The sequence below is a fragment of the Pelophylax lessonae genome (genome assembly GCF_965119305.1).
Source record: "Pelophylax lessonae genome assembly, chromosome: 5".
Taxonomy (NCBI): Eukaryota; Metazoa; Chordata; class Amphibia; order Anura; family Ranidae; genus Pelophylax; species Pelophylax lessonae.
The window spans coordinates 36946682-36970812 of NC_138772.1; the positions used below are offsets into that span (position 1 = coordinate 36946682).

Sequence of the window (24131 nt, forward strand, 5' to 3'; positions counted from 1 at the left end):
GGAGATAAAATGTGCATTTTATTCTGTAATTTGTTCTGAAATGACACTAAAATTATGATTCTGGTACAAAGCATTACAAAGTTATTTACAAATGAAATAATGTGTGTTTTTTTTTTTTTTTAATGTGAAACATGTAAATAAATGTTAAAGTGACCGGTTCACATTACTGCGAGTGCGGCGATCGCATGTAATTCGGAGCGCACTGCTCCTTCATTACATGCGATCGGATGTGCGGATGCGAATTCAGCCATACACTTTGTATGGCTGAATTCGCACTGTATCCGCACCAAACACGCACAGGACCCTTTTTTCCAGCCGCATCAGGATCGGATCGCAGTGGTTCACACTTCTGCGATCCGATCCTGTGCGAACTGTCAGATCGCATTGCGATATGCGATCAAATTGGGGGTGTCGTTAACATTTAATTGACACCCCCTGCGTATCGCATATGGCAGTGTGAAATGCCAGATGTGCGTTGCGATGCGGGAACAGGCTGCGAATTCACAGCCTTCCCGCATCGCACAAGTGTGAACCAGGACTTAGCCCCGGTTCACATTTGTGCGAGTGCCGGGTTCGCATGTAATGTCGGAGCGCACTGCTCCGACATTACATGCGATCAGCTGTGCGGTGCGAGTTTAGCCATACAGTTTGTATGGCTAAATTCGCATCGCACCCGGAGCAAACACGCACAGGAGGCATTTTTGCAGCCTCATCAAGAACGGATCGCACAGCGGTTCACACTTGTGCGATCCCATCCTGTGCGAACTGCACGATCGCACTGCGATATGCGATCAAACTGGGGGTGTCGTTAAGATTACATTGACACCCCCAGCGTATCGCATATGGCAGTGTGAACTGCCGGGGGTGCGTGTGCGATGCGGGAACAGGCTGCGAATTCGCAGCCTTCCTGCATCGCATGAATGTGAACCGAGCCTTAAGGTTTGTTTTTTTTTGTGCAAAATAACAAACATGGTATACTTACCTGTTCTGTGTAAGGGATTTAAACAGAGCATCCCCGATCCTCCTCTTCTGGGGGGCATCAGGATCGCTCCTGGCTCCTCCTCTTGATTGGGTGCCCCCACGGAGAGCCGATTTCCATGGTGGCACCCGTGCGGGCGCACTCACGAGTCCCGCTGCTGTGTCCATTGACACAGACAGCAGGACTCAGCCCCGACCCTCATCTCCCGTGTTACAGGATTTGATTGACAGCTGCGGGAGCCAATGGCTCACAAAGCGACGTATTGGTACGTTGTTTCACGTAACAAAGCCGACCTGCCGCACTATAACTACAAAACAATAAACAAAAACTTTTTATTTTTTTACTTGTCAGGCTGGTTTTAATATCACTTGAAAGCACCCTGACAAGTAAAAAAAGTTACGCAAAACAACGATGTCCGCCGGACCCGCTGATTGGCTCCCCATGGAGACAGAACGGTGGTCTGCTGATGTAAACAAGGCCGTCCACTGTTCTGCCATTGATGAACACAGGGATCTTGTGTTCCTCCTATTCAGGAACACAGGTCTCTGTGTTTATCTAGTGAGTCCATACCCCACACAGTTAGAAAGTGATATTGAAGGCTTGTTTTTTTTTCTTTTAAAAAAACAAACGTTATTCTTACCTGCTCTATGTAATGGTTTTGCCCAAGAACTATGGTTCTTGGGCCATAGTAAATATATATATATATATATATATTTTTTTTAAAGTTAAAGTTTAAAAAAAAATGTTCTTTGCTTTTAAAGGTAAATGAGGGATTTGGGGTCTTTTTGACCCCAGATCTCTCAATAAAGAGTATTCGGTCATTTCTATCACAAGGGTTGTAATGGGATTAAAAGTGCTAAAAAAAAATAAATAAAAAGGGATAGTGTAAAAATGTTAAATAAAAGTAAAAAAAAAAAAAAGTAAAGCGCCCCCAACCCTCCATGCTCACGCACAAAAGTGAACGCATATGTAAGTCGCGCAAGCATATGTAAGTGGAGCTCAAACCACACAGACGTTAGAGCGAGAGCAATAATTCTAGTGCAATAAATCCTCTGTAACTCTAAACAGGTATCCTGTAAAACATTTTAAAGCTTTTTTAAGGATTTTTAAGTTGGTCTCCATTCCACGAACAGGTGCAATTTTAACCACTTTAAGACCGGAAGGATTTGCCCCCTTAATGACCAGGCCCTATTTTGCTATTCGGCACTGCATTACTTTAACGGACAATTGAGCGGTCGTGCGACGCTGTACCCAAATAAAATTAACGTCTTTTTTCCCCATAAATAGAGCTTTCTTTTGGTGGTATTTGATCATCTTTGTGATTTTTATTTTTTGCGCTATAAAAAAAGAGCAACAATTTTGAAAAAAAAAATATATTTTTCACATTCTGCTATATAACATTCCTAAAAAAAAAAAAAATCAAACTTTTTTAACATTTTAGGCCAATTTATTTTCTGCTACATATTTTTGGTAAAAAAAAAAAAAAAAAAAGCAATAAGCATATTTTGATTGGTTTGCGCAAAAGTTATCGCCTCTACTAACTACGGGAAAGATTTTTATGTCATTTTTATTGTTTTTTTTTTTTTTTTACTAGTAATGGCGGCGATCTGCGATTTTTTGCGGGACTGCTTGGACCCCTAACTGACATTTTTGACACTTTTGGGGGTACCAGTGACCTTACTACAGTTAGCAGTGCTAAAAATATGCACTGTTACTGTAATAATGACACTGGCAGGGAAGGGGTTAACCCCGTGGGTTATCAAGGGGTTAAATGTGAGCCTAGGGGTGTGTTTCCAACTGTGGGGGGGCGTGGCTTCTGAAATGACCATAGAGACATGTGATCTTATATAGAAGGATCCCATGGGCTCTGTGATCATTCCAGACAGAAGAACGGTCAGCTGTGTTTACAACAGCCGACCATCCTCTCTCAGCGGGGAGCGATCGCGGGTGTCAGGCGGCAATTGGAGTCGCCTGACACGCGCATCGGCTTCCCCGCTGACGATCAGGGGCGGGAGCGCGCCGCCGGCGGCGCACGCTCGCCCCCTAGCTGCCACCAAGCGAGCAACGTATTCCCTACGTTGTTTTGCCTGTACGAGCCACCCTGCCGCTGTATACTGTATATATAGTAAGCGGTCGGCAAGTGGTTAAAGCATGATATGTTAGGTATCTATTTCCTCGGTGTAGCATCATCTTTCACATTAAAAAATTGGGGTAAATATTGTGTTGTTTTTCTTTTAATTTGTTAAAGTGTAGTTTTTCCAAAAAAAATTTGAAAGACTGCTGCACCAATACTGTGTGACATAAAATATTGCAACAATCTCCATTTTTTCTATAGGGTCTCTGCTAAAAAATATATATTTATCTATATATATATATATATATATATCTATATACAAACCCAATTCCAAAAAAGTTGGGACACTGTACAAATTGTGAGTAAAAAATGAATGGACTAATTTACAAATCTCATAAACTTATATTTTATTCACAATATAATATAGATTACATATCAAATGTTGAAAGTGAGACATTTTGAAATGTCATGCCAAATATTGCCTCATTTTGGATTTCAGGAGAGCTACACATTCCAAAAAAGTTGGGACAGGTAGCAATAAGAGGCCGGAAAAGTTAGATGTACATATAAGGAACAGCTGGAGGACCAATTTGCAACATGATTGGGTATAAAAAGAGCCTCTCAGAGTGGCAGTATCTCTCAGAAGTCAAGATGTGCAGAGGATCACCAATTCCCCCAATGCTGCGCTGAAAAATAGTGGAGCAATATCAGAAAGGAGTTTCTCAGAGAAAAATTGCAAAGAGTTTGAAGTTATCATCATCTACAGTACAAAATATCATCCAAAGATTCAGAGAATCTCAATCTCTGTCAAGGGTCAAGGCCGGAAAACCATACTGGATGCCCGTGATCTTCGGGCCCTCAGACGGCACTGCATCACATACAGGAATGCTACTGTAATGGAAATCCCAACATGGGCTCAGGAATACTTCCAGAAAACATTGTCAGTGAACACAATCCACCGTTGCCGGCTAAAACTCTATAGGCCAAAAAAGAAGCCATATCTAAACATGATCCAGAAGCGCAGGCGTTTTCTCTGGGCCAAGGCTCATGTAAAATGGTCTGTGGCAAAGTGGAAAACTGTTTTGTGGTCAGACAAATCAAAATTTGAAGTTCTTTTTGGAAAACTGGGACGCAATGTCATCCGGACTAAAGAGGACAAGGACAACCCAAGTTGTTCTCAGCGCTCAGTTCAGAAGCCTGCATCTCTGATGGTATGTGGTTGCATGAGTGCGTGTGGCATGGGCAGCTTACACATCTGGAAAGGCACCATCAATGCTGAAAGGTATATCCAAGTTCTAGAACAACATATGCTCCCATCCAGACGTCGTCTCTTTCAGGGAAGACCTTGCATTTTCCAACATGACAATGCCAGACCACATACTGCATCAATTACATCATCATGGCTGCGTAGAAGAAGGATCCGGGTACTGAAATGGCCAGCCTGCAGTCCAGATCTTTCACCCATAGAAAACATTTGGCGCATCATAAAGAGGAAGATGTGACAAAGAAGACCTAAGACAGTTGAGCAACTGGAAGCCTGTATTAGACAAGAATGGGACAACATTCCTATTCCTAAACTTGGGCAACTTATCTCCTCAGTCCCCAGATGTTTGCAGACTGTTATAAAAAGAAGAGGGGAGGCCACACAGTGGTAAACATGGCCTTGTCCCAACTTTTTTGAGATGTGTTGATGCCATGAAATTTAAAATCAACTTATTTTCCCCTTAAAAATGATACATTTTCTCAGTTTAAACATTTGATTTGTCATCTATGTTGTATTCTGAATAAAATATTGAAATTTGAAGTTTCCACATCATTGTATTCTGTTTTTATTCACAATTTGTTCAGTGTCCCAACTTTTTGGAATCAGGTTTATATATATATATATATATATAGTGATATTTGGGGGTGTTTAGCTTGAGTGCAGAGCCTACCAGTGAGCTTAGTCCATGCAGTTGTGCCGTTTAAGGGCTTGTTGGCCCACTTTTATTAAAGTTGCCCATGCAGGGGTTTCAGATTTCCACAGCAATCATGTAAATGAAAAATCCAAAGCCACCTGGCTCTCTAAAAGCACTGCTGCTCAGGCTTTAAGCCTCGACCCTCTTGGCCATCTCACAGAGTTCCTGTACACTGTACCTCCGTTAGCACACTTTCTCCAGCTTCCTTGCTGTTCCAGCCCAAACGCTCACCATCTACTCACCATCAACTTTCAGTTTTTCTTTTTTAATAAATCTGCAACAATGTCAACAATTCTGTGTTTTTCTGTCAGTATGGGGTGCTATGTGTACATTCATGAGGAAGACGAATGAACCTAAATGATTTTAGCAAATGGCTGCAATATAACAAAGAGTGAAAAATTTAAGGGGGTCTGAATACTTTCTGTACCCACTGTATATATGTATGTGTGTATCCGTGAGAGATTGGTGTGCTTAGCTTTTCTCCAATGCCAACACAAAATATAGCTGATGATAGGGTACTGCTTATCATAAAAACGACAGGTGCCACTGGTGGAAGGATGCTGTAGGAAAGTGCATAGTGCAATTCTCAAGCCAACTGTTAAGTGCAAGTCACAGGGACCCAGGGCTGGTGTATCACCTGTGCCCAAATATCACTCAGTTCACACATAGGGAGCAAAAGCAGTCAAGGTGTTCAATGGAGGAACGAGCTGATGTCCGAAACATGTCAGGCGATATGTATATTCCATTACCACTATCTAATATGTACAATATGTTTTAACAAACTATATACATGTTTATTGTCTCTCTTTTAGTGACATAATCTGTATTATGTACTCTTTGAATACTTTTTAATATTTTTGAATAAAATACCATTTATTTTTATGCATGGCATTTGTCAGTTTAGTCCATGAGGGGGCATTCAGGCCATTGGCCTTTTTCTTTTTTACGTATTTAATTATGGACATGACAAATTCCAGTTGATCCCCTTTATCTGTACTCTAGCCTTTTTGTCTGTATTAGGGAGAAGGGGCCGGGGGATCAGCATTGTATTAGGGGGAGAGGGGGGATCAGCATTGTATTAGGGGGAGAGGGAGGATCAGCATTGTATTAGGGGGAGAGGGGGGATCAGCATTGTATTAGGGGGAGAGGGGGGATCAGCATTGTATTAGGGGGAGGGGGCCAGGGGGGGGGGGGTCAGTAGTATATTAGGGGGGTAGGAGGGGGAACAGCATTGTATGAGGGGGAGGGGGCCGGGGGGGGGTCAGCATTTTATTAGAGGGAGGGGGTCAGCATTGTATTAGGGGGAGGAGGCCGGGGAAGGGGTCAGCATTGTATTAGGGGGAGGGGGCTGGGGGGTTCAGCATTTTATTAGGGGGAGGCGGTCAGCATTGTATTAGGAGGGGGGATCAGCATTGTATTAGGGGGAGGAGGCCAGGGGGGGGGGTCAGCAGTGTATTATGGGGATGGGGGGGTATCAGAATTGTATTAGGGGGAGGGAGGGATCAGCATTGTATTAGGGGGAGGGGGGATAAGCATTGTATTAGGGGGAGGGGGGATAAGCATTGTATTAGGGGGAGGGGGGAACCTCATCCTCTTGTATTGCATTTGAGGGGGGGGGAATGAGCATATTAGAGCCCCTAATACAATGCTGCCCCCCCCTCCCCCTAATATAATGCTGATCCACCCCCCTCCCCCTAATACAGGGTCTAATCTTGATGATTGCTCCACGTTTACAACTTTTTTTTTGCTCTTTATATACAAGTCCTTTGTGTGATTTTATATCTGTCTTATCTATAAATAATGCACTCATTAAATGTGCTTTAAAATGCATGATTTTACCTTTTATGAACAAGAAATCGACGTTGTGCTGGTATGACGACGCAATGCTATGGGGCTGGTATGTATTTTTTTCCAGGGCTGGTTTTCATACCCACTCCGGCCCTGGTCTCCGCCCCCTACCCACCTTCGAGCACTAACCCTTGGTACCACCTCTGAGCACCGACACTTGGATCCACCCCCTACCCAGCTTCCAGTACAGCCCCTTTTAGAGAATATAGAGCCAAGTATAATTTTGTAGTGGAATGTATGGAATTTGGTTATGATAACAAGAAAAGCAATACAATTGATCCCCCACAGCCAACAGCAATATACCCCCCCCCCCCCAGCAGCAGCAAAAGATCTTCCAGCAGCCAGCATCAATAGACTCTCTAGCAGCCAGCAACAGTAGACCCCCTCCCCAAACAGTAGATCCCTTCCAGCAACAATTAAACCCAGAGTATCAAAAGATCCTCCACCAATTTTGCCATCCAAAAATAGATCCCCTCCAGCATCAATAGATCCAGCATCAGTAGACCCTCCAGCACCCCTTGCCATGGCATACATTCAGTGCTAGAGGTGCCGGAACTGCGTTCCCCTGCGTTCCCGCTGAAAAAAGCCCTGTATATATATATATATAATTTTTGATGTTCTAAGTAATTTTCAGGCAAACGATTCTGATTTAAACTTTTAATCAAATAGTTCCAAAAAAGGTCTGGTCTTCAAGTGGTTAATCTGAAAGTAATTATGGGTATTGGGGATGTTGTGGCTCAATAAATTCCTAGTCCCCTATATGTATTACGATAATAATCCCTGCTCTGTCCCAAAAAAAAAAAAAGTAGTAGCTTTCAGATACACTTTAAATCTCTTTTACTATTTTTATGTTGCCAGCTTTTGTTGCTACATAACGGTATGCTGCCCTAAACACACGTTAACAGGTTAAAAGGGGGGCCAATGCTGCAGCGGCGCGGGCATGTTTTGCATCGATCGGTGTCAGCGCGTTCTGATCTCTGACACAGCCGTAAATTGAGCGTCTGTTTAAGGCCTGGCACCTGTGCAGGAAATAGGACATTCCGCTTACCAACACTTTGACTCTGCGTTCCAAATGGTCTCCCCTATTATCCCGAGGAAGAAAACACTTTGCGATTGAAACCATACTGTTAAACCGCCCTTTCTCATATGTGCAGCCAGATTTTCATCTGGTAACGAGAAGCTTTGTACTTTGCTCTCGCATTAATGTTTTTTTTTTTTTTTTTTTTAATGGTTTGCTGGATTTTTACCCAAGGTAAAAAAAAAGTAACAGGAATTGCAGATTTCCAATTCGAGGAGAAGTTACACTTTGTCCCTGAAAAATAATTTGGAGGTATATTAAAAGCTTATTATAATAAAAGAACACAAATCGAGGAAACAATTAATAAAGAAAAAAAAATGGAAACTTTGGGCGAATTCCAGTTTATGATGGACACAGATCTGTACGGCAACTACCCTGACACACCAAGGAATAGATGTTGAAAATAAAGTGTTTCCTGCAAAAAAAAAAGACATTTAGCATTCTCTGTATCCATTTCCAGTGCTGCCAAACTCCACTATAGCAAAGAAAAAAGCTGGCTGAGGACATTTTATAAACACTTCCGAGAGTGTCGGATGTTGGGTCACCCCTGCTGCCCTCTGTTGGTTTGTCCCGCTGGCCCATACATCACTACAGGACACAACAGTGATGTAGGGGGCAGTAGACTGAACCACTGCGTGAAGCAGGGGGGCCAGGAATTTACCAGAAACACTCTTCACCAGTTCTTTTCTCTTACCGACATTACAAATCGGGCAGCGAGAGAGGTGAGTAATAAAAGTATTAAAGTATTTTTTTTTAAAAGTGGTATTAACCACTTAAGCCCCAGAGGATTTGGCTGCTCAAAGACCAGGCCCTATTTTGCGATTCGGCACTGCGTGACTGTAACGGACAATTGCGCGGTCATGCGATGCCGTACCCAAATTAAATTGATGTCTTTTTTTTCCCACAAATAGAGCTTTCTTTTGGTGGTATTTGATCACCTGTGTGATTCTTACTTTTTGCGCTATAAACAAGAAAAGAGCAACAATTTTGAAAAAAATAACAATATTTTTCACATTTTTTTATATGCAATTCTCAAAAAAAATGTAAAAATCAAAATTTTTTAACATTTTAGGCCAATTTGTTTTCTGCTACCTATGTTTGGTAAAAAAAATCGCAATAAGCGTATTTTGATTGGTTTGCGCAAAAGTTATTGCGTTTACTAACTAAGGGAAAGATTTTTGTAATTTTTATTGTTTTTTTTTTTAACGAGTAATGGCGGCGATCTGCGATTTTTTTTGCAGGACTGCGACATTGCGGAGGAGAGATCGGACCCTTGACTGACATTTTTGACACTTTTGGGGGTACCAGTGACATTACTACAGTAATCAGTGCTATATATATGCACTGTTACTGTAAAAATTACACTGGCAGGGAAGGGGTTAACTTTATTGGTGATCAAGGGGTTAAGCATGTCCCTAGGGGCGTGATTCTAACTGTCAGGGGGCGTGGCTTGTTAGATCATCACAGAGACATACGATCCTACATAGCAGGATCGCATAGCCTCTGCGATGATCTAAGGGAGAATGACAGACGGCTGTGTTTACATCAGCCGTCTGTCTTTCTCCCTCTCCTTCGGTAGATCGCGGTCACACGCGCGGGGATATCAGGGAACGAGCGGGGGCGGGAGCATGCCCCCTAGAGGCTCGTGGGCGAGTGATGTACCCATACGTCACTTTGCCCAGGAGAGGCTGACTGCCGCAGTATATAGTCGTGTGGCAGTCGGCAAGTGGTTAAACCCAAAAGCAAACATTTATTATATTGCAGTTTACCAATAACTAATTGTGATGGCTTTAGTCTTCTTTTAAGGCTTTCTTTCCCCTTTTTCACCTGGTGACCTGGCCAGTAGGTCTGTTGTTTTTCCAAAAGAACAAGCTGTTCTAAAGATGTAGCAGTTACAGGGATGAGACAAACTATTTAACACGGACAGGAGTGCCCACAATGATCAGCTTTAATTTATTTATGTAAAATCTTTTTTCCCAATAGGAAAACATTTTTTCAATCAGACTAATTATGTAACTATATGTAATTATTCAATAAGAAAAAAAAAAAAAAAATATATATATATATATATATATATACATATACTATATTACCAAAACTATTGGGACGCCTGCCTTTACACACACATGAAATTTAATGACATCCCAGTCTTAGTCCGTAGGGTTCAATATTGGGTTGGCCAACCCTTTGCAGCTATAACAGCTTCAACTCTTCTGGGAAGGCCGTCCACAAGGTTTAGGAGTGTGTCTATGGGAATGTTTGACCATTCTTCCAGAAGCGCATTTGTGAGGTCAGCCACTGATGTTAGACGAGAAGGCCTGGCTCGCAGTCTCTGCTCTTATTCATCCCAAAGGTGTTCTGTGGGGTTGAGGTCAGGACTTTGTGCAGGCCAGTCAAGTTCCTCCACCCCAAACTCGCTCATCTATGCCTTTATAGGCCTTGCTTTGTGCACTGGTCCAAATCATTTGGTGGAGGGGGGGATTATGGTGTGAGCTTGTTTTTCAGGGGTTGGGCTTGGCCCCTTTGTTCCAGTGAAGGGACCTCTTATTCATCCCAAAGGTGTTCTATCGGGTTGAGGTCAGGACTTTGTGAAGACTTGTTCATCCATGTCTTTCTGGACCTTGCTTTGTGCACTGATCCTGTGAGCAGGCACCGCTGTGTCACACATTTCACAGAGCCCACCTTCTGAACTACAGAGATGCTGAGAGGAGGGGTTTCTGGAGGCAGAGTCAGTGCAGAAATCACAAAATTGAAAAGCAAGGGGGATTATAGAAGGTGTGTGGGAACCAGCAGGTCCCTAGTTTGATATACTTACCCACCAGTCTGCTAATAAACCAAATAAACCTGTCTAACAAATTAGGTTAAAAACAGGGGTTTAGTTAACACACATTTGCAAACGCATGTATAAGCTGCAAGGCCAACAACAAGGCACCCTGTGTATCTTGCAGTCCTAACACTACTCAACCTGAGTGTCTGAGTGTCTCCACAAGGGAAGTACATGAATGCTGATGGATGGATGGGAAACAGATGGGCTTGGAGATCACCCAATCCTCCCCCAATCTGCTCCAGTCCATGACTGGTAATGAAAAACGAATGGCTATGTAATAGCCATAGGGTGCAAACTAAAAGTGATCAGCTGGGAAACACACACCCCCATGCCTTTAGTAAAAAGGGGGGACTTTGAGTGAGAAACCCGCCTGTAAAGCAAGCGTCTCCATCCCTGACAAGGTACAAAAAATGGGCGCTGAGCAGTGCTCGCCGGTGTCTCATCTAAAGTCCCATAACTGCCCATTTATAGTGCAGGAATCACTGCTTCCATGCAGCAAAGTACCATGGGATATGTAGACCTTAGAAATGGACGAGAAGTTGAAAAGCATGCAGGGAATCCAGGAAGTTGTGGAAAGAGGCGGCCAGCAGACAGGCAGCACTCACAATATGAAAGGTGGTTTTTCTAGCTTATATTTGATTGTCAAATAATAACTATTATTTGTATTGTTTTTGCAATTCTGATGTTAAAAAAATCGAAGTATGTGCTGTGACCAGGGAACTCCTTTAATGACACTTTCCTCTCTTCTGCAGTGTTGCATTCAGAGGCGTGGAGGTGACCACTTACATCTACGTTTGGAACAACTACAGAGTGATAGAGCTTCCGTGGGACTCTCCTTGGACATGGTGGTTGACCTTCCTGGGTGTAGACTTTGGTTACTATTGGTTCCATCGGATGGCACACGGTAGGGGATTTGCTCTTCCTATGCAACTAAACAGAACTGTTTAAGGGCCAGTGCCCATAAAACCGAAATTCCAGTTTTCAGTAGATGATAAAGAGTTTACACCTCCCGTCTTAGTTTCTTCTATGTCTCAGGGACTTTATTGGTGAGATCTCTGTGCTGAGTTCCCGGGTCTGCACACCTGCTCTGTCCATTATGAAGGGCTCCCGCCATTCTTGCTAGATTTTAATTTATTTTATATTACAGAGAATATAACAGGAGGAACTGGGACACTGGATGAAAAGACCCAAAATCCTCAGGTGGGCATACGTTGAGAATTATGGGCGAGAAATCTGGCTGCTGGAGCATCTAAAATATACAGTATCTCACAAAAGTGAGTACACCCCTCACATTTTTGTACATATTTTGTTATATCTTTTCATGTGACAACACTGAAGAAATGACACTTTGCTATAATGTAAAGTAGTGAGTGTACAGCTTGTATAACAGTGTAAATTTGCTGTCCCCTCAAAATAACTCAACACACAGCCATTAATGTCTAAATCGCTGGCAACAAAAGTGAGTACAACCCTAAGTGAAAATGTCCAAATTGGGCCCAATAAGCCATTTACCCTCCCCGATGTCATGTGACTCGTTAGTGTTACAAGGTCTCAGGTGTGAATGGGGAGCCGGTGTGTTAAATTTGGTGTTATCGCTCTCACTCTCTCATACTGGTCACTGGAAGTTCAACATGGCACCTCATGGCAAATAACTCTCTGAGGATCTTAAAAAAGTAATTGTTGCTCTACATCAGGCATGTCCAACCTGCGGCCCGGGGGCCGCATGCGGCCCAGAACCGCATGCAATGCGGCCCACTGCCCCCTGACAATTTATTAATTTTTTTGCTGGGGAGAAAGGAAGTCGAGTTGGGGGCATGGCCACAGCGGCTTCCAACTAACTGTAGGAAGAGGCTGCCTCGGAGGGGATCATCCACTAGTTGTGTTAAATTAGTGCTGGGTGGGGGGCAGGGGGCGCAGCAGCGCGGGAAGGGTGCGGCAGCATTTTATTACTTATATACCTTAACTATAGTATATATTTTATATGCGGCCCGAGAAAATTTCTCCACACTCAATGTGGCCCAGAGAAGCCAAAAGGTTGGACACCCATGCTCTACATAAAGATGGCCTAGGCTATAAGAAGATTGCCAAGACCCTGAAACTGAGCTGCAGCACTGTGGCCAAGACCATACAGCGGTTTAACAGGACAGGATCAACTCAGAACAGGCCTCGCCATGGTCGACTAAAGAAGTTGAGTGCACGTGCTCAGCGTCATATCCAGAGGTTGTCTTGGGGAAATAGACATATGAGTGCTGCCAGCATTGCTGCAGAGGTTGAAGGGGTGGGGGGTCAGCCTGTCAGTGCTCAGACCATACACCGCACACTGCATCAAATTGGTCTGCATGGCTGTCGTCCCAGAAGGAAGCTTCTTCTAAAGATGATGCACAAGAAAGCCTGCAAACAGTTTGCTAAAGACAAGCAGACTAAGGACATGGATTACTGGAACCATGTCCTGTGGTCTGATGGGACCAAGATAAATTTTTTGGTTCAGATGGTGTCAAGCGTGTGTGGCGGCAACCAGTGGAGGAGTACAAAGACAAGTGTGTCTTGCCTACAGTCAAGCATGGTGGTACATTTGTAAAATTTGTACATTTTCACTTGGGGGTGTACTCACTTTTGTTGCCAGCGGTTTAGACATTATTGGCTGTGTGTTGAGTTATTTTGAGGGGACAGCAAATTTACACTGTTATACAAGCTGTACATTCACTACTTTACATTGTAGCAAAGTGTCATTTCTTCAGTGTTGTCACGTGAAAAGAGAATAAAATATTTACAAAAATGTGAGGGGTGTACTCACTTTTGTGAGATACTGTAAAAGAAGCCAGGGGGCTGACTCAGCTCACCAGACCCAACCCTACAGCTAAGATAATATTTGGGTAAATGAAGCTTAATTCCACATTTCAGGACTATTCAATAAGTCATGATGCATAAAGATCAGCAGTGCATAGCAGGCAACTGATAATCCTCTGATGCTTGAGAAAGTGCTGACGTTTTGTCATATTGGCCATCATTTGGGCAAAGTGTGTGCATGGGGGTGGGGGCTGAGAACTGCTATGGGTACATGTAGGCACATATAAATGCCTACACCGCATGGCCTCATTTACATAGGCATACTTAAGTGTACACCAGTGTGAGGGCCGTGTTTGCCCACATGGGATGCACAGGTGTTCTGCATGCAGGCAGCCCCATTCATGTCTGTTGGAACGCAGAGGTTGCATGGACACATCCGGTGCTCCCAATCTGACATTCGTGTGGGCTCAGGTGCGTTTGGCTGTGTGTCCTTAATTGGGAGCAGGGGCTGTATCCATGCAACTGATGTGTCTCAATAGACATAAACTGGAATGCCTGCACAAGGGCCCCAAATAAATTAAGCATTAGATATTAAGTTACATAGTAGGTGAGGTTGAATAAAGACAATAGTCCATCCAGTTCAACCTGTGTAGGTGTGTGTGGCCGTAATCATCTCACATAGCCCTTAATGTTTTGATCCTTGAAATGTACTTTTAAAAGTAGCCATACTCCCCGCAGTTACTACCATTTGTGGTAGAGAATTCCACAGTCTTGTAGCCCTTACTGTAAAGAACCCCCTGCGTAGCCTGAGGTTAAAACACTTCTCCTCTAATCACGTTGTATGTCCTTGTGTCCTCATGCATTGCTTGCGCCCGAAGGCGTGAGTGCGCGGTCGACGAGAGACGCCACGCCACGCTGCTCGATCCGACTTCCAAGTTACCGAAAGGCCGGTCGGGTGGAGAACAGAGGCGGATGGGCGCTGTTCCTATGCATTCGTGAATGCCTTCATTTTAATGCTGAGATTGTGAGAAGCACTCTGAGGGGTTTTGGGGGACTTGTGTGCATTTCAATAAACTTTATGGAATTACGCTATGTGTCCCCTGTTGTGCTTACACTTAAATGAGCATATGGGAGCTTAAGAAAAGGATCTTTGGTGTGAGTCAAGTGGTCGGTGCCGGTGGTCCAGTGGTGGAAGAAGCTTCTGTGATGCATATACGGATGTATTTTTCATTGATCTGGTGAGTCTCCATTTTGATGGGTGATCACGGCTTGCTGGTGGAGGCACACAGATTTTGCTTTTAGCTGCACTTTTTATTTCACCTTCCGGTTATAGTTGCACTATTTAATGGACTGCTTCAGGCTCAATGATATCCTTATCTTCAACGTGTGCATTTGAACTTTGATGGACTTTCATTTTGATGAGTTTTACTATTTATCTATTTATAATACATGTTAGCGCTGCTAGTGTTACTGATTAGCTTGGTTGAGTGTAATCAGTTACACTTGTTTTATAAGTTTTATCTATTTTATTATAGCAGCAGCTTTAGCTTTTTGGGCTTTGTATTTTATGAGTCTGTTTTATACCAATTGTTTTTACTAATTTTCTTGGTATATTAGCACTGGGTGAGTGAGTTTGATCATTCAACGTATTGTCTGGCTTCTTGCTCCTTTTTTACAGTGGTCTAGATATAACCTTACTGAGTTCTTTGAGTAATCTCGGATGTATGCCATACGGGCTTGGTGATTTACTTGTGTTAATTTTATCCAGCCTTTTCCTGATTTCACCCTCTGCAAGTCCATTGAAGTATTGCTAACCATACAGTCATGGTCAGTGTGCCCCTCCTTTTCTTGTGTAAAGACTGAGGAGAAGAAAGCATTCAGGACGGTTGCCTTCTCAGTGTCCTCTGTAACCATCCTCCCATCATCGTTAATTATGTGTGCAACATGCTTAGGGTTCTTTTTACTATCCTCCGCTATTTGTCTCTCAAAGTTGATTTTAGCCCTTTTAATTTTGCATTTACATTTCTTATTTGATTCATTGTATTGCTGCAAAGCCGATAATGTGCCCTCCGATTTATATTTCTTGAAGGCCATTTTTTTCCCCCTAATAAGTTTTGTTACATTACGGTTTAGCCAGCCAGGTTTGGCTTTGGCTCTTCTAAATTTATTTCCCATAGGAATGCACTTTGCAATGCTATTGTTTAATATGTTCCTAAAGCATTCCCATTTTTCCTCCAATGGTCAGTGTTCCTAGGGTTTGGTCCCAGTTTATTTCCTCTATTAATGAGCACAGTTTGGGAAAGTTTGCCCTTCTGAAGTTTAGGGTTCTTATATTCCCCTCTTGCCTTGCTATTTTGTGATAAATGTGATCATCCTGTGATCGCTAGAACCCAAGTTGTCCCAGACTCCTACATCTGAGATTAGATCTGGGTCATTAGTAATTAATAGATCCAGCACTGCATTCTTTCTAGTTGGAGAATCCACCAACTGAGACATGTAGTTGTCCTGTAAGGTTTCAATGAAGAGACGAGACCGGCCTTTAGGGAGTTTGCAGTCCCTTCTTCCCAGTTAATGTTGGGATAATTGAAGTCCCCTAATATGATGACTGATCCCAGATTTGCCGCGTTACCCAACATTGATATAAATTCCAGCTGTACCTACCTCCTCCCTTTGGTTGGGTGGCCTATAACAAACCCCCACAATTACTTTCCCCTTTTCTACTTCCCTATGGAGTTCTACCCACACGGATTCTAACTCCGTACTCATCCCTTCCATAATATCACTCCTCTCTACCACCCTTACATTATTCTTGACATAGAGACACATCCCACCCCCTCTTTATTCTTCCCTATCCTTCCAATATACAGAATACCCTTGTATATTGGCCAGCTAGTCGTGTAAGGGGTTGAACCAAGTTTCTGTTATTCCCACAAGGTCTATGTCCTCCTCATGTACTAACAGTTTCAACTCATACATTTTATTAGCTAGGCTCCTGGCATTTGCATATACCCCTCTTAGTTTTGTGGACGTTGATAGTGAATAGTGCTTAATTTTATTCCTGTTTGGTCTGAGGTTTGTCCGCACAGACCCCCCAATAGTAGACGTTACGGACCTACTGTCGCTGCCGACACCAATAATACCTTCTGTCCTTTGCTCCCTCCTAACTGACTCTACCTCAACTCCTAGTGTAAAAGCCTCTCCAACATTGTGGCCATCTTTCTCCCCTATAGAGCTGTACCGTCCCTATTAAGGTGCAGCCTGTCCTTACTAAAGAGCCGGTAGCCGACTGAGAAGTCAGCCAAGTTCTCCAGGAACCCAAACCTCCCTTCCTACACCAATTCCTCACCCACTCGTTCAGTTGCCTAATCTCTTTCTGCCTCTCTGGTGTGGCTCGAGATACAGGCAGTATTTCAGAGAAAACCACCTTGGAGGTCCTATTCCTCAATCTATTCCCTGTCCCTGAAATCATTCTTTAGGATCCTCCACCTTCCTCTTACTTGGTCATTGGGGCCTACATGTACCATGACCGCTGGGTCCTCCCCAGCCCCGCCCAATAATCTGTCCACCTGATCCACTATGTGCCGAACTTGAGCGCCCAGTAAACAACATACTGTTCGGCTACCACGATCGTTTTACATTTACCCTGAACAGATTGTCCTCTCTGTACTCTTAATAATTGAGTCCACCACTACCACAACCTGTCTAACCTTTCCTGAGTCTTGGCCTCCCTCCTTCCTGGAGCCGCCACTCCCCTGGCATCTGGGGGAGGGCGCCTGCTCCAGCACTGTCAACCCTGAGCTTCATCATGCAACTTGGCATATTTGTTGGGGTGTACCAACTCAGGACTGGCCTCCCTAGCGCTCTTCCCTCTTCCCCTGCTTCTAACTGTCACCTAGTTTGAAGTGCAGGTTCATAGTGGCTATTGGTTTACATAAAGGGAACTTGGGGGATTCGACTACTACTTAGTAATCATAATAGTCTAAAGATATTTGTTTCACTGTATGCATACACTGTATGTATGTGTATGTGTGTATATATATTTATATATATATATATATATATATATATATATGTACTGTATTTTCTGGCGTATAAGACTACTTTTGAACCTCAAAAAAATCCCCCAAAAATGGGGGGTCGTCTTATACGCCGAGTATAATATCTCCAAGGTAACCTAAGTATAAGTATTACCGGTAGATCATGTAATAGGGGGGTCGTCTTATACGCCCAGTCGTCTTATACGCCGGAAAATACGTATATATGTGTATATATATATATACCGTATATATATATATATATATATATATATATATATATATATATATATACCGTATATATATATATATATATATATATATATTTATATATATACTGTATATATACAGTATATATATATATATATATATATATATATATATATATATATATATATATATATATATATATATATATATATATATAATGTTACTTTTCTTAGCCAGTGACCAACTTCCTCTTTGCAAGACTAATTTTGCTGTATGTAACTGATAAGTAATTTTCAGAATGGCCCAAAGTAAGATAAATAAATAAAAAAAATCTGACTAATAATAATAATTGACATAATAATGAAGATCACAAAAATAATAATAATAATAATAATAATAATATTAATACAATATTAACAACAATAATAATGATAATCATTTATTGTTCTTATTGATATTACCGAAATAATGATCATGATAATAAAATTAATAATAACAAGAGCAAGAATACGAGTTAATAAAACAATAAAAATATTAATAATACAATATTAATAATGATTATTTTTTATTACTACGATGATGATTGATGATAATAATGATGATGATAATAATACTAACAGCAACAATAATAGTTAAAAATAATAATAATATAACAACAAAAATATTAATAGTAATTATTATTATTAGCTATTAATATTGTTGTTGTTAAATTTGTATTATTAAATATTATTGTTGCTGTTATTATTATTAATATTATTATCATCAGCATCATCCTTATTATGGCCTTCATAATATTAATTATTATTGTTGTTATTTTTTTTATTATTATTATCATTATTATTAATATTTTATTGTAGTCTCTATTTTTTTTTAAAACAACAACAACAATAGTAAGAATATTAAAAACTATTAATATTGTAGTTGTTTTTAATCAATATTATTGCTGTTATTTTTATATTATTGTAATTATTATTTTATGAATTTTATAGTCATTATCACCATTATTATGGTTAGTATTATATCATCATCATCATCCTTATGGGTGGAGTACCCCTTCAGTGGACAGATGCGTCAGTCCAGTGGGAATAAGTTACCCCGGTCATAAACAAGCTTGGTGACCTTTGCCTGTGGCCATGTCGGAGACTTGTGTCCTCCCTGCTGATTCCACCCTGGATATAACCTCCAATCCAACCATTACTTCCTAATTGCCACATTGTTGTCTCCTCTCGGATCGGATCGTGTTCCATCACATCCACTCCATCCAGCATGTGGAAAACTGCGCTGCTCACATTTCTCCTTAAACCTTGTCAATACAATCCATTTTCTTTTTTTCCATCCCGGGTAATGACAGTACCATATGTCCTCCTCATCAAATAGCTTCACCTCCGGCTGACACAGGACCGGGGCAATCATAAATGACCTGTGATAAAGGCCATCGTCTCCTCTTCCCTCTACCATTGCTGGGATCTTTATCATCCAAGTTTTTTTTTTATTTGCATTGCATGTCATCTCCTAGAGGAACTTAGTTTAGTATTGTTTGACTCTAAATTGGCTGTAAAATAACCCCCACCCCCACCCCCTACAAAAATAAAAAATAAAAATTGCAAAACTTCCAGGCAGGATGCAACATTACAACTGAACTTGTTTAGCTAAGTTGCTTTTTATTAATGTATGATTTGCTTGACTGTCCATCCAGTCCCGGGATTTACACAGCTTTGCCACACAGCACAACCAGAAAGCACAACACCATTTTTCTCTGTTACAGTTATAGTTATAGTAAACCCAAGCACTTTCAGCAGCTGATTTATTCGCCTACAGAGTATGTAGCTTTTTGATCTTTTAATCCTTGCCTATGCTCCAGTTTAAGCTGGTGCCATCAGGGCCGGTGCTACAGTAAGGCAACATAGGCAGCCGCCTAGGGCGCAGCTTAGCAGGGAGCGCCGGCGGAGCCTGACCCGAGGTAAGTGACTTACCGTAAGTCACTGAAGGGGTTTTAGCCAATGGCGGCCGGCCCGTGCATTAAGGGCGCAGGGACGCTGCCCCCCCATCCATGCGTCCGGCCCCCTAATCTACATGCAGGGCGCCGGATGCATGGATTCTAATGAGGGTTTTTTTTTGAAGCACCTGATTAGAGCCAGAGCCTCTAATAGGCTTCAAAAAAGGGTGGGCTCGGGGTGCAGAGCACTGCGCCCTGAGCCCACGCAGTTGTGTGACGATAGCGAATGAATATTTGCTATTGCCACACTGATTTGCCATTGTGAGGGGACATGGAGGAGACTGAGGGGGAAGCTGTCGCCATCTGGAGGAACAAGGTAAGTGAACTGGCACCCGGGGGGATATGGTGTGGACTGGATTCTGGAGTGATGGGGGGGAGGGGGGGGGTCCGTGGCCAGGTCTGTCTGCCGCTCCCCCCCGACTGATTGAGCACCAGCCGCCACTGGTTTTAACCCCTTTAGCAACTTCAGATGGGGGGTGGGAGAGCATATGGGGGGGCAGCAATTTTTATTTTGCCTAGGGCGGCAAAAATCCTTGCATCGGGCCTGGGTGCCATGACCGCTGCCCCAGACTTTACGGGTGGCTCCTTTCTCTTTCAGCATCCTATGGAGTCACCCTTACATGCTGGGAGTAGAGTTGCGTCTCCCTACACTGTTTGCATCCTTAGAAACACACAGCCCCATAGCCAACTTAACCTCCCTGGCGGTATTCCCGAGTGTGACTCGGGGTTAATTTTCAGTACCAAAAGCGGTAACCCCGAGTCACTCTCGGGATTACCCCAGAATCATACTCACCTTCCCTGCGATACCCCGCCATCCTCCCCATCCTCACACTCTCTCCCCGCTCTGTGCTTCCGGTTCCCTTTCCTGCGAGCGTTGCGATGCAACGTATCATCCCATTTCACCACAGGATTTCACCTGGTGACTTTTCCAGTGCCCTGCCTGTGCTTTTCCAGTTCTTTGTGCCTGGAAAATAGAGAACGACCATGGTGTCCAAAAAGCGTTCTTTTTTAGCAAAATGGCTTTTAGACGAACTGGAAAACAGCGACAGCGAAACGGAGTTACTTGAAGAACTGAGCGATAGAGATTAGTGGGAAAATTCGTCATCAGGTACGGAAAGTGACAGCGACGATTCTGATGTCTCTTTCTGGCATGTAGCTTGTGTAATTTGGGAAGTATATCAATTGATTCTTCAGAATTTTCAATTGGGAGAGACCCAGTTGGCGAGGCCTGTTCTAAGTGGAACCTGTCCTGTTAAACTGCTGTATGGTCTTGACCCCCATGCCACAGCTCAGTTCCAGGGTCTTGGAAATCTTCTTGTAGACTAGGCCATCTTTATGTAGAGCAACAATTCTTTTTTTTTCAGATCCTCAGAGAGTTCTTTGCCATGAGGTGCCATGTTGAACTTCCAGTGACCAGTATGAGAGACTGAGAGCGATAACACCAAATTTAACACACCGGCTCCCCATTCACACCTGAGACCTTGTAACACTAACGATTCCCATGACACCGGGGAGGGAAAATGGCTAATTGGGCCCAGTTTGGACATTTTCATTTAGGGGTGTACTCACTTTTGTTGCCAGCGGTTTAGACATTAATGGCTATGTGTTGAGTTATTTTGAGGGGACAGCAAATTTACACTGTTATACAAGCTGTGCACTCACTACTTTACATTGTAGCAAAGTGTCATTTCTTCAGTGTTGTCACATGAAAACATCTAATAAAATATTTATAGAAATGGGAGGGGTGTACTTACTTTTGTGAGCTACTCTATATAGAGTATATATGTCCTGAGTTCCCTTTAGTTTTACAGACAACTATAATGAGCAGGAAAAAATTACAGTCATTGCAAATTATTTGCATATGGTGGGTTTCCCTATGGGAAAGTCGGCCCTGGCCTGCAGCTGCTAACCTATGTAAGGCTGAAAAACCTTCCTGTCTTTCTTTTGACACAAGTAGCCAAGTATTAGAAGTGATTGTTGCTTTAAAAAAAAAATAAAATTAAAATTCATCTTTAAAGGGCATTCCTGTAGCCGCACCACACTTATTCTTGGCATGTTTCTGCAAGCTTTCATATTAAAAGCTGAAGCCGGGGGCCAAGGAGCTACCAACACACGTAATGGCTGTCTATTACTGTGGGGGTTGCTTGAATTTCATGCAAGGTCCCATGGGCTTTGCTGTTGAACTTGCTGCTTTGTTTTATTCTTCCTCAACATACATGTATTGTGATCCTATGGGGAGTAGCGATGATCCATGCAGGAGTTGAGAAATTTGCCAAACTTTTGATTCTACCAAATATTTCATTTTCTGGCAGTTTTTGAATCCAAAAAGAATCCCATGATTTTCTGCAGACTAGATGAATCTGCTATAACTATGCGTGATGGGGTCCCATTGCAGGACTATTAAACTGGACCTAGGATCAGATTTTTTTTTATGTTAAGCGTATACTATACAGTGTGTCAGTTAACCACCTCCTGGTATTTATTCCCTCTCACAGAGATTACTGTACTTGAGAAAAGACAGTTGAAGCTTTGTTCAGGCGTCATCACCCAAAACTGATAGATTTGGGGTAGTGTCACACACAGGAGTCTGTAACCACTGGAAGGGAGTCAGTCCAGGAGTTACAGGAGCGTACCTCGGGCTGTGTGGGGAGGCAGGTGTCATGGAGGCACCTAGTGTGCAATAGATTTATGCGGTGCTTTTGGGTCACTGTATGAGAAAGGATGCTATGGAGGCACAGGAGGGAGCTGAGAGGTCAAGTGACTCAAGATGCTCTGAGGTTGCAGGAGTCACTGGAGACACAGGGGTAACTAGAGACACAGAACACCGGAGTAACTGGAAAATAGACATGTGAAAAAGCACTGAGGTCAATAGAAGCACTGCAGACTTTGGGGTATCCGAAGACACAGGAGTCACTAAAAACACAGGTATACTTGAGACACAGAGGTCACTGGAAGCATGGGGGGAACTGGGGTCACTGGAGACACTGAGGTCACTGGAAGCATGGGGGGACTGGGGTCACTGGAGACACTGAGGTCACTGGAAGCATGGGGGGGACTGGGGTCACTGGAGACACTGAGGTCACTGGAAGCATGGGGGGGACTGGGGTCACTGGAGACACTGAGGTCACTGAAAGCACAGGAGCACTAGGGTCACTGGAGACACTGGTGTATCCGAATATATGGGAGTCACTAGAAACACAGGAATGCTTGGGGTCACTGAAGACACAGGTGTCACTAGAAGCACTGGATCACTGGGATAACCAGAGGCACTGGTGTCACTCAAAATACAGAAGCGCTGGTGTCACTGAAGACACTAAGGTCACAAGAAGCACATGAGCACTGGAGAAATGGGGGTATCTGAAGAAACAGGGGTTACTAGAAACAAAGGAACACTTGAGGTCACTAAAGACACAGGAGTCACTAGAAGCACAGGGTCACTGGGGTCACTATTCAGTCGCAAGGAATGCATGAGGACACGAGGCCATACCATGCGATTAGAGGAGAAGCGTTCTAACCTCAGGCTACGCAGGGGGTATAAATGCCCTAAAAAACGCCTGCAACAACACACCTGGGCGTTTTTTTGCAAGCATTTTTTTGGGCGTCTTTGGAGGCAGGCATAACATCTGAACTTCTGTATAGGGGTATATATACACACACACTTATATGTATTTATACACATACACACATATAGGTGTGATAGGAGCATAGCCCTATGCCTGCAAATTATTTCATTAGCGCAGGCATAGGGTTCTGCTACTTTCACACCTATATATGTGTATGTGTATAAATACATATATGTGTGTGTGTATATATACCCCTACACAGAAGTTCAGATGTTATGCCTGCCTCCACAGACACCCAAAAAATGCCTGCAACAAAAACGCCCAGGTGTGTTGTTGCAGGCGTTTTTTTTGGGCATTTTTTGGGTGTCTTTGGAGGCAGGCATAACATCTGAACTTCTGTGTAGGGGTATATATACACACACACATATATGTATTTATACACATACACATATATAGGTGTGATAGGAGCGTAGCCCTATGCTTGCAAATTATTTCATTAGCGCAGGAATAGGGTTCTGCTACTTTCACACCTATATATATGTGTATGTGTATATATACATACATGTGTGTGTGTATATATACCCCTACACAGAAGTTCAGATGTCATGCCTGCCTCCAAAGACGTCCACAAAAAAGCCCAATAAAAGCCTGCAACAAAAATGGCCAGGTGTGAAAGTAGCGAAGCCACTAGCCTGCTCTACTGCAATTCTAATAGAAACAATCTTTTTTCTATGGCGGTCACCCTGACATGGATGAGTTCGGTCACCCTGCCATAGC

General features: G+C 42.8%; 1 protein-coding gene across 1 annotated transcript in view; it reads left to right on the forward strand.

Moving 5' to 3' along the window:
* The window catches only part of AGMO (alkylglycerol monooxygenase), a 388184-nt gene that overhangs the window by 27069 nt on the left and 336984 nt on the right, over positions 1-24131 (forward strand). Inside the window, exon 3 of the mRNA XM_082259080.1 lies at positions 11517-11668. Coding sequence (XP_082115206.1) covers positions 11517-11668 — 152 coding nt within the window. The remainder of the gene's footprint in view (positions 1-11516; positions 11669-24131) is intronic.